Source organism: Phycodurus eques, chromosome 2 (genome assembly GCF_024500275.1).
Source record: "Phycodurus eques isolate BA_2022a chromosome 2, UOR_Pequ_1.1, whole genome shotgun sequence".
NCBI lineage: Eukaryota > Metazoa > Chordata > Actinopteri > Syngnathiformes > Syngnathidae > Phycodurus > Phycodurus eques.
In genome coordinates, this window is record NC_084526.1 from 24,565,009 (window position 1) to 24,582,523 (window position 17,515).

The following is a 17,515-nucleotide window of genomic DNA, read 5'->3' on the forward strand; positions in this document are numbered from 1 at the left end:
TCACCTAGGACCTGTTTGCCATGGGTGACGCTGCCAGGGGCATAAAGCCCCAGACAACTTAGCTCCTGGATCATTGGGACACACAAACCCCTCCACCACGATAAGGTGACGGCTCAAGGAGGGGTAGGATCTTTCAGTCAAAGAAAAAGTAAAAGTAAAATTGCTTCGTAGTTAAACAGCCACATTGACCTAGAGTTTTCTCGCAGTTGTACTTTTCTGTCAGTTTCTCATTTGGTTTACATGCACACACGCGCACACACACACACCACACCATTACAAATATTAAATAGCCTACAGCATCTTCATTTTAATAAGCATTATTTACCATTAGGGCTGGGACGATCCAGCTCAACCAGATTCTAGTGATTTTCTCCCAAGAGCCACTAATGTAGTTGATGTGGCTAATTAGCAGCTAGCCCGCAAGCTAACCACTCCCAATAGTTTACTTATAGCGGAGGTTTGCCGGTGGAGTTAGCAGAGGTTAGCCTATTTCCATATCGATATTATCAGCAACCTTGTTTCCAGACAAGGTTTTATACACAAGATAATTCAATGTGCTTTACTTGATTAAACGTACATTTGAAAGCATTTAAAAACAAACAGCAAAAAAACAACTCAATGCGCTTTACTTGATTAAGATTACAACATTTGAAAGCATTTAAAAACAAAGAGCAAATTCAAAATTGAAGTGATTAACAGACTCATCTGGCGGGCCTCTTGCCGCTTACCGTACTTGTTTAACGTTAATGGGCTAGTATAAGTAGTTTTGAGCAGAGCTTAACATGAACTTTTTTGCTCACCAGCCACTGTTGCTAGTGGTTTCCTAGCATTACTAGCCACTCAGCATTTTCACTAGCCACAATTGTGTTGATGGATGATAGGGGTTTTGCGCAACCAACTTCCACATTGGGTAAAATATGTTGAAGCACTTCCTTCCAGTTGAGGTGACTGGTGGAGCTGTACGCACGAGGCCGGGACAAAGCAAGTGTGTAAATATTAAACATCGGCACTGTCTTTTATTTTACACAAAATGTCTTCAAGAACTACCAAAGATGACCATATCAGATGGGTAAGCTTCGTTCGTGTTACCATATATCATATGATATTTCGCTGCCATCAGGCCGTCACCTCCGATGTCAAACTTTGTTCAATTTCATATTTATTCACAAATCAATACTACTAGTCAGTCCCTCTTTGGGTGTGTTGTTTTTACAAATTGTTTACTAATATCAAGTGTTGAAAATGGCTTGCTCTCTGATAATGCAATGTTAATGGCTCAACAAGCCTGCCCGTTTCTTTTTGGTTCACTGAAAACTGAAGGTTTTGGAGATGCAGGTTTCCACTTGACGCCAGCGTTATACAGTATAAATAAATTATACATGTATAACATTAGTCCGAGCGATATGTATACATAAATGACATACACTTAAAACATTTGCCATAAAGTAAACGTTTGCCATAAAGCAAACAAAACTTTAGTTCATGTTCTAACCATCATGTAATCAACCGATTGTTATGCTAGTTAACACAGGAAGTCCACTAACCGTAATCCCTTTTACGGGTTTGAACACGTGACGTTCTATATAAAGCGGGTTATGTTGTGTTAAAGATGATTAAAAATGACTATGGAATACTAAAGTGTACTTGAACTAGACTTACACACCCTTTGCACACTCACATTAGCAACGTGACAAGGGTGCCGCCATCTTTTTGGAATTTCCCAACCCAAAAAATACAGAATGGGCACTTGCAAATACCTCAACGTTTGAAACGTCACAGTAACTTTCATGCGTCGACTTGGAGAATCCCTCGGAATTTTGACCCATACGAGCTTATTGGTGGATATTTTTAACTGAAAGTTGTCAGCCAATTGGAGAAAGGGTTCCCCGATGAGGGGATGAAACCAAAGGGTGAGGAGATACAGTATGTTGAGAAACAGTTCTAATTTGAAGGCGTTTGTGGACCACATTTTTTTTATTCGCAATATCACACACAAAACTTTCCCCCAAAAAGGCAATTTTTTTCATCATGCCGAGATCTAAAGAAATTCAGGAACAAATGAGAGAAATTGAGATTTATCAGTGTGGAGAAGGTTATAAAACCATTTCATAAGCTTTGGGACTCCAGTAAACCAGAGTGAGAGCCATTATCCACAAATGGCGAAAACAGAACAATGGGGCGGCACGGTGGCCGACTGGTTAGAGCGTCAGCCTCACAGTTCTGAGGACCCGGGTTCAATCCCTGGCCCCGCCTGTGTGGAGTTTGCATGTTCTCCCCGTGCCTGCGTGGGTTTTCTACGGGCACTCCGGTTTCCTCCCACATCCCAAAAACATGGATTAATTGAGGACTCTAAATTGCCCGTAGGTGTGAATGTGAGTGCGAAAGGTTGTTTGTTTGTATGTGTCCTGCGATTGGCTGGCAACCAGTTCGGCGTGTACCCCGCCTCCTGCCCGATGATAGCTGGGATAGGCTCCAGCACGCCCGCGACCCTAGTGAGGAGAACCGGCTCAGAAAATGGATGGATGGATGGATAGAACAATGGTGAACCTTCCCAGGAGTGGCCCGCCGACCAAAATTAATGACTCATCCAAGAGGTCACAAAAGACCCCACAACAACATCCAAAGAACTGCAGGCCTCACTTGCCTCAGTTAAGGTCAGTGTTCATGACCCCACCATAAGAAAGAGACTGGGCAAAAATGGCCTGCATGGCAGAGTTTCAAGACAAAAACCACTGCTGAGAAAAAAAAACATTAAGGGTTGTCTCAATTTTGCCAGAAGACATTGTGATGATCCCCAAGACTTTTGGGAAAATACTCTGTGGTCTGACGAGACAAAAGGTGAACATTTTGGAAGGTGTGTGTCCCATTACATGTGGGGTTAAAGTAACACCACATTTCAAAAAGAGAACATCATACCAACAGTAAAATACGGTGGTGGATGGTCTGGGGCTGTTTAGCTCCTTCAGGACCTGGAAGACTTGCTGGGATAAATGTAACCAGGAATTCTGCTGTTTACTAAAAAATCATGAACGAGAAGGTCTGATCATCTGTTTGTGACATCAAGCTGAAATGAACTTGGATTCTGCAGCAGGACAGTTATCCAATGATCCAAAACACACCAGCAAGTCCACCTCTGAATGGCTGAAGAAAAACAAAATGAAGACTTTGGAGTGGCCTAGTCCAAGTCCTGACCTTATCCTATTGAGATGCTGTGGCATGACCTTAAAAAGGCAGTTCATGCTCAAAACCCTCAATTTTCGCTGAATTACAACAGTTCTGCAAATATGAGTGGACAAAATTCCTCCACAGCACTATAAGGGACTCATTGCAAGTTATCGCAAACGCTTGATTGCAGTTGTTGCTGCTAAGGGTGGCCCAACCAGTTATTAGGTTTAGGGAACAATCACCTTTTCACACAGGGCCATGTAGGTTTGGATTTTTTTTCTCCCCTAATATGATGTTAACACAAGTATGAAATACCTCCCATTATACAACACTGGCTTCTTACTATCCTTCGAGCTTGTCCCGTTAGGCGTCCCCACAGTGTGTCATCCTTTTCCACTAAGCTTATCTCCTGCATCCTCCTCTCTAACACCAACTGCCCTCATGTCTTCCCTCACTGCATCAATCAACCTTCTCTTTGGTCTTCCTCTCGCTCTCTTGCCTGGGAGTTCCGTCATCATCCTTCTACCACTATACTCACTTTCTGTCCAAACCGAACTTTGTCTCCAAAACATCTAACCTTGGCCATCCCTTTGATAAGATCATTTCTAATCCTATCCAACCTAGTCACTCCTAGAGAGATCTTAACATCTTTATTTCCGCCACCTCCAGCTCTGCTTCCTGTTGTCTCTTCAGTGCCACTGTCTCTAATCCGTACATCATGACTGACCTCACCACCATTTTATAGACTTGATCCTAGCAGAGACTTTTCTGTCACATAGCACACCTGACACCTTCCTCCACCTGTTCCAACCTGCTTGGATCCGTTTGTTCACTTCCTTACCACACTCACCATTGCTCTGGACTGTTGACCCCACGTATTTAAAGTCCTCCACCCTCGCTATCTCTTCTCGCTGTAGCCTCACTCTTCCCCCTCAACCCCTCTCATTCATGCGCATATATTCCTTCGGCTAATCTTCATTCCTCTCCTTTGCAGTATATGCCTCCACCTTTCTACTTGTCCCTCCACCTGCTCCCTGCTTTCACTGCAGATTGTGATCTGCAGTGAAATGTCATCTGCGAACATCGTGGTCCATGGGGATTCCAGTCTAACCTCATCTGTCAGCTTGTCCATCACCACTGCAAACAAAAAGGGGCTCAGGGCTGATCCCTGATGCAGTCCCACCTCCACCTTAAACTCCTCCGTCACACCTACAGCACACCTCCCCACTGTTCTGCTGAACTCATGGATGTCCTGTACTATTCTAACATACTTCTCTGCCACTCCAGACCTCCGCATACAGTACCACAGTTCCTGTCTGGGTACTCTGTTATAGGCTTTCTCTCGCTCTACAAAGACACTATGTAGGTCCTTCTTACCTTCTCTGTACTTCTCCATCAACACTCTCAAGGCAAATAATGCATCTGTGGTACTCTTCCTAGGGATGCGACCATACTGTTGCTTGCAAATACTTCTGCCGCCTCTATTAATCTTTCCCATAACTTCATTGTGTGGCTCATCAACTTTATTCCCCTATAGTTCCCACAGCTCTGCACATCACCCTTTTCTCCATTCCTCAGGCATCTTCTCACTTGCTAAAATTCTGTTGAACAAGCTGTTCAAAAACTCTACAGCCACCACTCCTAGATGCTTCCATACCTTGACAGGTATGTCATCAGGACAAACTGCCTTTCCATTTTTCAACCTCTTTAATGCTTTTCTTATGTCCCCCTTACTAATCATTGCCACTTCCTGGTCCACCACACTTGCCTCTTCTACTGTTCCTTCTCTCTTATTTTCCTCATTCATCAATTCCCCAAAGTATTCTTTCCATCTGTCCAGCACACTACTGGCACCAGTCAACACATTTCCATCTCTATCCTTAATCACCCTAACCTGCTGCACATCCTTCCCATCTCTACCCATCTGTCTGGCTAACCTATATAGATCCTTTTCTCCTTCTTTAGTGTCCAACCTGGCAGATATCTCATCATATGCCTTGTTTGGCTTTTGCAACGTCTACCTTCTCCCACGTCTCGTCTGCATGTATTCCTTTCTCCTCTCCTTAGTCCTCTCAGTGTCCCACTTCTTCTTGGCTCTTTCCTCTCTCCTTGTATGATTTCCGGTAGTTGAGGTTCCACCACCAACTCTCCTTCTTCCCTTTCCTACCAGAAGATACACCAAGTACTCTCCTGCATGTCTCTCTGATCACCATGGCTGTAGTGGTCCAATCTTATGGATGCTCCTTCTGTCCACGGAGAGCCTGTCTCACCTCTTCTCAAGAAGCCGCACAACACTCTTCCTTTCTCAGCTTCTGCCACATGGTTCTCTGCTCTGCCCTCGTCTTCTTAATCTTCCTCCCCACCATGACAGTCATTTTACACACCACCATCCTATACTCTCTAGCCATACTCTCTCTTACCACTACAGTCAGTAACCTCCTTCAGATTACACCGTCAGCAAAAGATGTAATCCACCTGCATGCTTCTAACTCCAGGTCAGCCTATGTTCCTGCCTCTTCTGGAAGAAAGTGTTCACTACAGCCATTTCCATCCTTTTTGCAAAGTCCACCCCTTTCCTGGATGCTGAATTTACCCATCACTTCTTCATCACCCTTGTTTCCTTCACAAACATATCCATTACAATCTGCACCAATCACAACTCTCTCTGTGTCTGGGATTCGCAGAACTACTTCGTCTAGCTCCTTCCCAAATGTTTCTTTCACCCCTAGGGTTACATCCTACCTGTTGGGCATAGCTACTAATCACAATATACGTAACACCCTCAATTTCAAGTTTCAGCCTCATCAATCAATCTGATAGTCTTTTCACCTCAGAGACCTTCTTAGCTAACTCCTCATTTAAAATAACCCCTACTACATTTCTCTTCCCATCTACACCCTGGTAAAATAATTTGAACCTGGCCCCTAAACTTCTACCCTTACAGCCTTTCCACCTGTTCTCCTGGACACACAATATATCAACCTTTCTCCTAAACATCATGTCAACCAACTCCCGAGCTTTTCCTGTCATAGTCCCAACATTCAATGTCCCCACTTTTCAGTCCTAGGGCGCTGGGCTTTCTTCTTCTCTTTCTGCGTAAGAACAGTGGTGGATGTTGTTAACCCGTGCCATGGCAGATCCTGTATGGACTTCTTTTGTTTAGCAACGTTTTAAGCCGGATGCCCATCCTGAAGCAACTCTCTACATTTATCCGGGCTTGGCACCGACCTACAGTTTGCACTGGCTTGTGCCCCCATAGGGCTGGATGAAACAACACTGGCTTCTGGTTGCTCATAAGTTGAGCGCCGGTGTGCATGTGCTGTGAAATTATTAAAAGCACACCAGATTCAAGTGTGTCACTGTGCATTTGTGTCCCAAGTATTTTGCATTTTCATTTTTTGGGGGGAGCGGAGTGGTAGAAGGGGCTCAAGTAGTGTTGTGTTGTTGGTGAACGACGCATTCAAATGGATAAATATTTGGAGTGAAAGTACTGAATGGAATCACTTAATGAACTGATTTGTTCCATTCTCAGTTCAACTGAGCTAAGCTGCGAGCTTGAGCTGCACCAGAAGCCCCATCGCAAACGGTGCAACTTGCAGGGTGGTGATGGTGCCTGAGCTCGGAGCGGCCGCTGATAAGGCAGTGTGCTTCTCGGGTGTCTCAGTCTTGCTGTTTAGATGCTACAACGGTCTGTCAAAATAAGTCTTAATTCGGGATGGGCGATAAAATGATAAAGATACACAATGTATCTCAAAATATCTTTTCCTCGAGAGACATATGAGACGCGGTCGATAGACTTAGATTCAATAGATTGGATAGAAAGTTAGGTTGACGCACACAGGATAATGGTAGCCAGTCACAACAAGCGCTAATGTTTGTACTGCTGCAGCCTTGTACCTCAGCAGTGGAAGAGCGCTGGAAAAAAAAGAACATGAGTATTCCCTCTGAAAAAACTATGGGAGAAACAGCCCAAGGCTCAATGGATGACGTCATTAACAAGAAAGCCCTGAAAAGTTTGTCAGTGTGGACTGAGTTTGGTTTTGTAGTCTGACAAGATAATTTAGTGCACTCTACTCTATATGTCGAGTGTAGTGTATATATTCACACAAATGCAGAATACCACCAATTTTTATTACTACCTGAAACACCCACTAGAGCACCCTCAATGCAAGATTTTACAGTCCCAGACCAGAGCAAGGGCTAATCCGCCCCTCCCCCGACAACGACAAACAAACTGTATTGCAAAAGACATGCTACCAGTAAGCTTGGTTGAAAATAAGGGATTCAAGTGGATGATTCAAGTAATGGGCCCTCATTACCAACTCCCTGGGTGTAAATTGGAATTGGAAAACTTAAAAGCTTTTGCATGGTCACATTATACATATTTGTGAATATACAGAATAAATATTTTATTTGTCTGACACAGCTGTATAGTGTTCCATATCATGTTCAAGTTTTGACAGAAAATAAATATTTACATCAAAAGGTTAAGAGTAACAGGAAACATTTAAGATTGAAAAAAAAAATTGTGATTTGTTTTATATCATCATATATATCAGTATCGACTGATATGAAAAGAATTATCGTAATAGTTTTTTTTTTTCCCATATCGCCCAGACCTAATGTGTTTATGGTCGGTCGAAAACATTGAGTCTCAAGCAACAACCTCCGGTGCTATTTTGAGAACCAGAACAAAATTATGTGCACCCCTGCACATACGGTAGCTCATGGGTGCCAAACTAATTTTTGTCACGGGCCACATTGTAGTCATAACTTCCTTCTGAGGGCCATTATGACTGTGAACCCATGTAAATGAATTATTGCCTCATATATTTATATGATTGATTGATGGATAAGTACTTTTGAAATCAGAAGCCAATATAAATGTATTCAACTATTAAATTTCTTTTATAAGGATGATTGGTAACCAAAAAAATGCTCACAAAATCAAAACAATATTACAAGAGAAGACAATTTACAATTTTGATATTTTCGCAGGAAACATGAAGTCGACGCACATTATTTGCTTTCGCGGGCCACATAAAATGATGTAGCGGGCCAGATCTGGCCCCCGGGCCATGAGTTTGACATCTGTGTGGTAGCTTATCATTGTGTATTTTTGATACTACTTCTGGACAATCTGCCAAAGTTATGACAGTATTCCGCACAATTTTATTTTGCATGTGTTGTACAGTTGCCATACAGGTTTCCAACCCAATTGTATTTAGTTATTTTGTAGTGTTAAGCCTCTGTAGTATTTTGTTTATTGCTTTTCAATTATTTAAAATCTCTTCCTCGGTAAGAATTTCTTTGCACAGGGGAAACGCGTTTCCCGACTGTTCATATGATAATAAACACTGAATTGAATCTCTTGAACCTAGACTTCCTGGTTCCCACATTCATAAACATGGCCTGTTATCTTCAATGAACACTCTAAAGTGTGTGAATGTGAGTGTGAAGGCTTGTTTGTTTATATGTGCCTTGGGATTTGCTGGTGACGAGTCCATGTACTACTCTGCTTCTTGCCCAAAGTGAGCTGGGATAGGCTCCAGATAGACGATTTTTCTCATGTAAAATATTTCCTCAGTAAAGGTTGGAAAACATTGGTATATGCTATGTGTCTTGCTATAGGACAAGATGATGGCCGAAGATTGCGATTCAGAGAAAAATAAGCACATTTTATCTGTGAGTACACAACAAATAAACACTTCTTCCTGGCTTTTCATGAGCAATCTAGCAGTTGTTTGGACTTTTAGATGGAAGGAATCAAGAATGGCGGTGGGAAACCTACCGCATCCATTTTTGGAAAGTACAAGCAGAGTGTTCAGACCCTCAAACCTTTGCGGTGGACCTCGTCACAGTCAGTGTACTTCACTTAGCAGCATTTAATTATCGAATGGCGCTAACACATTGCTAACACCAGGTCTGTTGGCTTCTGCTGTCTAGGCCACACCCAGTTGATAACGCGGGGTTCCTGTCCTTCGCCACTTTCACGTGGATGACCTCCATGATGTGGGCCATGTTCCGAAAAAGGCTGGACGTGAGCACCCTTAACCTGTCGCCTTTGGACGAGGCCGATGGAAGCACAGACAGGTCCAGAGCGCTTCTTTGTGATATGTTTTATTTTTTATTTTTATATATATTAGTTAGCTACTGGCGGCACGGTGGCCGACTGGTTAGAGCGTCAGCCTCACAGTTCTGAGGACCCGGGTTCAATCCCCGGCCCCGACTGTGTGGAGTTTGCATGTTCTCCCCGTGCCTGTGTGGGGTTTCTCCGGGCACTCCGGTTTCCTCCCACATCCCAAAAGCATGCATTAATTGGAGACTCTAAATTGCCCGTAGGCATGACTGTGAGTGCGAATGGTTGTCTGTTTGTATGTGCCCTGCGATTGGCTGGCAACCAGTTCAGGGTATACCCCGCCTCCTGCCTGATGACAGCTGGGATAGGCTCCAGCACGCCCGCGACCCTCGTGAGGATAAGCGGCTCAGAAACTGGATGGATGGATAATTAGCTACTTCTTCCTGAAGAAATCTTCCTGTTGAATACATTTCACCTTAAGTACACCACTCCCCCTATACAGTACCTCTCTGGTGGTAATGTCCACAATGGGGGTCTCATGAGGGTTGTTGTTGTTGCCAGGTGTGGTTGGTGAATGACCATTTTTCATAACAGGAATGCACAATGGACATTTCTTTGAGGACAACAATGTACAAATTGTGGACAGAAAGGGCCGCTGGTTTGAAAGAGGTGTGAAAGAAACCTATTAAAACTGGAAAGGCCATCTCTAAACAGAGAAGGAGTCTTACGCCGTCACTGATGCTTACAACAATGTCCTGACCTCTCTCCTAAAAAGTGGTCATTCACCAGCCACTCCTGGCAAAATAACAACCTTTATGTGAATATCCTCAGGGATATATTCTGTTCAACTTTTGCAAATTACCATGACCTGGATGACCGTGAATCTAGACAGACCTTCCTGGAGAGATTTGGGTTTGGGCACAACAAGTCGGACAGAAACCAAACACCACATGTGAAAAGCTTAAATATTTCGTGGACAATCTACAATCGCCCTGATTGGCTGTTGACCTGTCAAGGGTGTATGTATCCTATGTAGTAATTTAATGGTATACCTGATGGATGGATAGTGTTGCACCTGAGAGGCAAATGTGAGAATGATTCTGGAATAACAACTCCTATGCTCTTCTCAGGCTCCAGAGACTCTGGGAGGAGGAAGTAGCAAAGTCGGGTCTGGAAAAGGCCTCTTTGGTCCGAGCCATTCTTCATTTCCAAAGAACCAGGCTCATTCTCTCTGTCATGGTCGGGGTCCTCGCCATGTTGTCAGCATTTCTGGGTCCGGTGAGTCAACCCAGCACTCCATCCGGTAAAGGCCCTGAAACAAGGGGTTCATACAGATCTGTGGGTAATAATATTCCCAGGTCGAGGAGGCCTGTGGACCTTGGATTTGTTTGGTCCAAGCTGCCACCATAGTAACTCTGATTTAAACCCCCCTCAGGCCGTTTTGGTATACCTGCTCCTGAACTACGTAGACGACCCTTCCAAGTCAACCCAGGCGCACGGCATCGGCCTCTGCTTTGCTCTGTTCACCTCTGAGTTCTTCAAGGGCTTCTTTATTTCAATACTGTGGGCAGTCAACCTGCGCACCGCCGTCCGGCTGAAGGGGGCCTTCAGCGCACTGGCCTACCAGAAGGTCATCTCGCTGCGGGTGCACAGTGGCATCTCCATGGGAGAGGTAGCTACCATCCAGCTTCCAGTTGGGTTTCGAAACAAAATAAAACCCTCATTAAATATTATGACAAAAACAGGTCATTTTTTCGGGTGGGGGGGGGTGTGTAATCATACCACTGTGAGTAAAAACACCCCCCAAAAATGTGCACATTTCTTTTGGCTAAGTATTTTTTTCTGAAATTACATTACAAGAAAACATTTTGTATTTTTAGGCTGAAATTATAACAAGTAAAAACTCGGGATGCACCGATACTAACACCATTATCTATGTATTTACTGTATTTGCCATCTTCCAAGGCAGTATCAGAGACAGAACACGCACAACCAGAATGAAAAGTTTAGCACCCAAGACGCATTGCCCATTGTTTATGACAAATAACGTATCTTTGTTAATCTGTGTATGCCAGTAACGTGTAGTGACAGACAGTGCAATTAAATGCGCTTCCACTAGATGGCAGAATATACAATTTACCTGTGTATCCACCTGTTGCCATTCATCCATCCATGCATCCATTTTCTGTACCGCTTTTCCTCACAGCTTATCCCAGCTATCTTCGGGCGAGAGGCGGGGTGCACCCTGAACTAGTAGCCAGCCAATCGCAGGGCGCATATAAACAAACAACCATTCGTACTCACATTCACACCTATGGGCAATTTAGAGTCTTCAATCAACCTACCATGCATGTTTTTGGGATGTTGGAGGAAACCGGAGTACCACGCAGGCACGGGGAGAACATGCAAACTCCACACAGACGGGGCCGGGATTTGAACCCCAGTCCTCAGAACTGTGAGGCAGATGTGCTAACTAGTCGGTCACTGTGCCTTGCCATTCATACAACAGAATAATAGCTTACATATAGGAGCTTGTAACTAAACAGGTCCAGATTTAACACAGCGTTAGAACAAACCCCAATTCTAATGAAGTTGGGAAATTGTGTAAAACTAAACAATGTATTGCAAATCTTTTTCAACCTCTATTAAATTAAATACCCTACAAAGACAAGATACACTATTTAATATTCAAACTGCTGAATGTTACTGTTTTTTTGGGGGGGTAAATAAGCTCTCATTTTGAATTTGATGCCTGCAACATGTTCCAAAAAAAGCTGTGACGGGGCAACAAAAGACTAGCAAAGTTGAGGAATGTTAAAAAATCACCTCATTGGAACATTCCACAGATGAGCAGGTTAATTGGAAAGAGGTCAGTGTCATGATTTTGTATAAAAGGAGCATCTCCTAAATGCTCAGTTGGGGCGAGGGGGCGAGGTTCACCACTCTGTGAACGGGGGGGAGAGGGGGGGGGGGGGTTCACCACTTTGTGAACAACTGCGTAAGCAAAAAGTCCAACACTTTAAGAACGTTTCTCAACATACAATTACAAGGAATTTAGGGATTTCATCATCTACGGTGCATAATATCAAAAGATTTCGAGAGTCAGGAGAAATCTCTGCATGTAAGTGGCAATGTCGAAAACCAACATTGAATGGCCGTGACCTTACATCCCTCAGGTGGCACTGCATTAGAAAACAGCATCATTGTGTTAAGGATATTGCCACATGGGATCAGGAAAACTTTGGAAAACCATTCTCAGTTAACAGTTCGTCACATCGACAAATACAAGTTAAAACTCTACCATGCAAAGCAAAAGCCATAAATCAACAACACTCAGAAACCCAGCCAACTTCTCTGAGCAGACTGATGCAAACTGGAAACGTGTGCTGTGGTCTGATGAGTCCACTTTTCACATTGTTTTGGCAAATCAAGGATGTCGCATTCTCTAGGCCAAAGAAAAAAAACGACCATCCAGACTGCTATCAGCGCAAAGTTCAAAAGCAACTGTGCTGTTATGGGGGTCTGTTAGTGCCAATGGCATGTGTAACTTGCATATCTGTGAAATCACCATTAATGCTGGAAGATACATATAGCTTTTGGAGCAATTTATGCTCCCATCCAAGTTATGTATTTTTCAGGGACGTGCCTGCTTTTTTCAGCAAGACAATGCCAAGCCACAATCTGTACGTGTTACAACAGCATTACTTAGTAGTTAAAGAGTGTGACTACTCGACTGGCTTGCCAGCAGTCCAGACCTGTCTCCCATTGAAAACTGACTGTTGAGCAACTGAAGAACGGGAAATAATTCCACCTACAAAGCTTCAGCAATTAGTGTCCTCAGTTCCGAAACGCTCATTGATTGTTGTAAAAATAAAAGGGTATTTAACACAGTGGTAAACATGCCTCTGTCACAGCTTTTTTTTGGGAACGTGTTGCAGGCATCCATCCATCCATTTTCTGTACCGCTTATCCTCACAAGGGCCGTGGGTGTGCTGGAGCCTATCCCAGCTATCTTCGGGCGAGAGGCTGTGTACACCCTGAACTGGGCGCCAGCCAATCGCAGGTGTTGCAGGCATCAAATTCAAAATGAGTGAATATTTGCAAAAAAACTATATTTGATCGGTTTGAATATTAAATATGTTGTCTTTTTAGTGTATTCAATTGAATATAGGTTGAAAAGGATTTGCAAATCGTTGTATTGTGTTTTTAATCACGTTTTACACAATGTCCCAACTTAATTGCAATTGGGGTTTGTACATTTGAGTACATTAAGCAAAGAGCATCATTATTTCAGTATACAGTGTATAAAAAATCTCAGCGGATGAAAGGGATGCAACATGGCGCCTTCATGGGTGGTCGCCTCGGTGACACACTCTCTAGTATTGCCTTTGTTTTTGTCATTTTCTCTCGTCTTTGGCGACACTATGCTACTTACATGAGAGAAGACTTGCTAAGCACTGTGGAGTACCCACCGGAGCTTTTTCTGCCAACTTTCACAAACCAAGGTTTTTTTCTCGGTGCTACTTGCTGGTGGAGGGGCTGCGTTCTATGGTGCATGGAGGAGTCGCAGACGGCATGGGGGAAGGAAGCTGGCATACTGGTCAGGCTGAGACAGCGAAGATTCCGAAAGGCCGCTTCTGTTGATTCACCTTGCAAATCTATGCCCTCTACCCAACAAAATGGAAGAGCTTCATCTCCTTATAAAGACCAGAAAAGACTTTGCTCGTTCTGCTGGCCTCTGCTTCACGGAGACTGAATGCAACCCTGAGGGCGTCATACTGCTGCCTAGCTTCAAACTACACCGAGCGGACCGCGACACGGAGGTATCGGGGAAAACAAAAGGTGGCAGAATTGCCTTCAATATCAATGAAAAATGGTGCACTGATGTCACAGAGCTCAACACACACTGCCGCCTGGACTTGGAGTCGCTGATTTTAACACATTTTTAATCTGTTTTTGAAGTCAGACTACTTGCTGTGCGAGTTTGCTCCATTCATTTGCTCCATTCATGGTGTTTACATCCCCACCCCAGGCTAACACAAACGCCGCACTGCAAGAACTGGCTGACCAAGTAAACGAACTTGGAAAAAAAGCACCCAGATTCACTCCTCATTATTCTTGGGGACTTTAACAAAGCAAAACTCAACCATGAACTCCTGAAATATAAGCAGTACATTAACTGTCCCACCAGGGAAAACAGCATATACCACGCTGAAGGACTCATACCTGTGCTGTTCCCCATGCAGCTTTGGGCTTGTCTGATCACTCTTTAATCCAGTTAATACCAACATACAGGCATAAACTTAAATGTGCGAACCATGTGGTGAAAACATTGAATAAGTGGACCAATGAAGCAAAGATGGAATTTCAAGACTGTTAAGACTGCACAGATTGACGTGTCTTTGAAATTTCAACTGGCAGCTTGGATGAATAGACAAGACACTATTACATCCTACATCAGCTTCTGTGAAAACGTGTACCAACAAAGACTTTTCACACATTCAATAACAACAAGCCGTGGGTCACTGTCAAACTTCGGCAACTTCGCCAGGCTAAAGAGGACGCCTATCGAAGTGGGGACAGAGCCCTGTACAATCAGGCCGGAAACCAGCTGACAAAAGAAAACAACATTGCCAAGAGAAATTATGCAGAAAAGCTGGAAAAAAAGTTTGCCGCTCATGAGTTTGATAAGGGTTACAGTCCTTAACCAACCTCAAGCGAACCCCCCCACCCTCAAGCGGAGCGCAATTAAGGACTGGCTGATAACTTGAATACTTTCTACTGCAGATTTGAAAAGGACACTTTCAAACCCCACACCCATCCATCCCGCATCACCGACGACCACCATCACGCCTCTGACTCCCCATTCTGCATTGACCATTCACAAGCAGGACGTGAAATGTGTCTTTAAACAACCAAAGATCAACAAAGCCGCAGGCCCAGACAGTGTGTCCCCCCTCCTGCTTGAAAATCTGCGTAGACCAGCTCGCTCCAGTCTTCACACAGATCTTCAATAGATCTCTGGAACTGTGCAAAGTACCATCCTATTTCAAACTCTCCACCATCATCCCAGTCCCCAAAAAACCTGCATTTTCAGGACTGAATGACAACAGACCCTGTAGCCTTGATATCTGTGATCATGAAGTCCTTTAAACGCCGCATGCGGGACCACCTAAAGAGCATCACAGCTCGACCCCTTGTAGCTTGCCTATCGAGCAAACAGGTCTGCGGATGACGCAGTCAACATGGGACTGCAGTTCATCATGGGACTGCAGTTCATCATGGAACACCTCGACGGGGCAGGGATCTACGCGAAGATCCTGTTCATGGATGTCAGCTCTGCGTTCAACACCATCATCCTTGAACTCCAAGCTTCTCCAGCTCAGCGTCTCGCCTGCCATCTGGCAGTGGATTTACAGCTTCTTGATGGGCATGACACAGCAGGTGAGGCTGGGAGACACCACCTCATCCACACGCACCATCTGCACTCGGGCCACCACAGTCTTCGGCCTCATCAATGACTGTGACAAGTCTGCGTTTCCACAGCAAGTGAAGTGGCTGGAGCTTTGTTGCAGTCAACACAACCTGGAGCTGAACACGCTCAAGACTGTAGAGATGATCGTGGACTTCAGAAAACATCCTTCACCAGAGCTGCCTCTCATGCTGTACAACTGTCCTGTGTCAACCGTCGAGACCTTCAAGTTCCTTGGAAATTCTCGGGACCAACATCAACTGCATCCTCAAAAAGGCCTAGCAGAGGATGTACTTCCTGCGGCTCTTGATGAAGCACGGCCTACCAGAGGAGCTGTTGAGGCATTTCCACAGCAGTCATTGAATCGGTTCTGTGTTCATCCATCAGTCTGGTTGGGTGCTACCACAAAGAACAACAAAATCAGGCTGCAACAAACAGTCAAGACTGATGAAAAAATTATCAGTACCCTCCTACCCACTCTTGAGGACTTGCATGCTAACAGAACTAAGACAAGGGGATGCAAAATCCTCTTGTACCCTCCACAACCTGGTCACCACCTATTGAAGCTTCTTCCCTCAGGTAGGCGGTATCGAACAATGCAAACTAAAACCAGGAGACATTCCAACAGCCGCATCAGCATAACCACCCCTGCAAAAGCTTTATAACTGCCCAAATATGCCACAAGATGGTTGCAAAGCACTACTTTTGTCTAAATAAAACTCCTCAACTCACTTTAACATAGTTTATTGGCGTTAAGATGCCACAAGAAAAAGTAAAATCTTTATTGGTTTGGCCTGGGCACTAAAACAGCTAATGCTGAACCGTGATTATGCGGGGGTTCACATTATACTCTTTTTGTGAGATTTTTGTTTGCAAGCCTTCCTTTTACTTTCAACTCTCCCCCCAGGTCATTAACGTCTTGACTAACGATGGCCACAAACTGTTTGAGGCCGTACTGTTCGGCAGCTTCATACTGTCAGCACCTGTGCTCTTCTTTGTGTGTATCATCTACGCCTGCTACATCCTGGGCATCACGGCGCTGATGGGCGTCATTACCTACCTGGTCTTCATTCCGGTACAGGTCAGGAAACCACTACACCATTGCCATTTTTTCTTTAAGACTATTAAGGTAACTAATTGTTGTTGTTTTTCCCGCCGTTCAGCTTTTCTTGGCCAAGCTCATCAACAAGTTCCGGCACAAAGCCATCTTGATGACAGACAGTCGCGTTCGCATCATGAACGAGATCCTCAACAGCATCAAGCTCATCAAGATGTACGCCTGGGAAGACTCCTTTGAGAAGAAGATTACAGGTACTGTATGGCCTGCATGAACAGGGTTTATTATGCCAGCATTACCAGCATAAAAACATTATGAGAAAAATGCCATATTATTTTTTTAACATGTAATTTTTGGAAGTAAAAACTATTATATTATGAGAAAAAGTGTGAACGTGTAATAAAAAAAAAAACAATAAATAAAAATAATAAATAAAGCAATAATTATTCGAAGATGAAATTATACAATTATGCATAAAAAATAGACAGAAAATAGATGGATGGATAAAATTATGACTACAAATGTATAATATTTTTATTCATAGTATTTTGAGGAAACAATATTGTTTTTTAGGATTACCTCATAAATTCAAATCAACTTTATTTATGTCGCACTTTTCATACATCAGAATGCAACACTAAGTGCTTTATAGAAATAAAAACAGAACAGAACACAAGACCTACCCCTCCCACATCCACACATACACATGCATAGCATTGATGCAGAGGCACTGAGGGTCCAG

The 17,515-nt window shown here is 43.8% G+C and overlaps 1 protein-coding gene across 1 annotated transcript in view; it reads left to right on the forward strand.

Annotated features, from left to right (window-relative positions):
• abcc12 (ATP-binding cassette, sub-family C (CFTR/MRP), member 12) overlaps window positions 1-17,515 on the forward strand; it is a 59,080-nt gene that overhangs the window by 9,916 nt on the left and 31,649 nt on the right. The window contains 7 exon segments of the mRNA XM_061670029.1: window positions 8,797-8,850; window positions 8,922-9,025; window positions 9,112-9,258; window positions 10,375-10,522; window positions 10,680-10,916; window positions 16,624-16,797; window positions 16,880-17,027. Of these exon segments, the coding sequence (XP_061526013.1) occupies window positions 8,803-8,850; window positions 8,922-9,025; window positions 9,112-9,258; window positions 10,375-10,522; window positions 10,680-10,916; window positions 16,624-16,797; window positions 16,880-17,027 (1,006 nt within the window). The 5' untranslated portion in view covers window positions 8,797-8,802.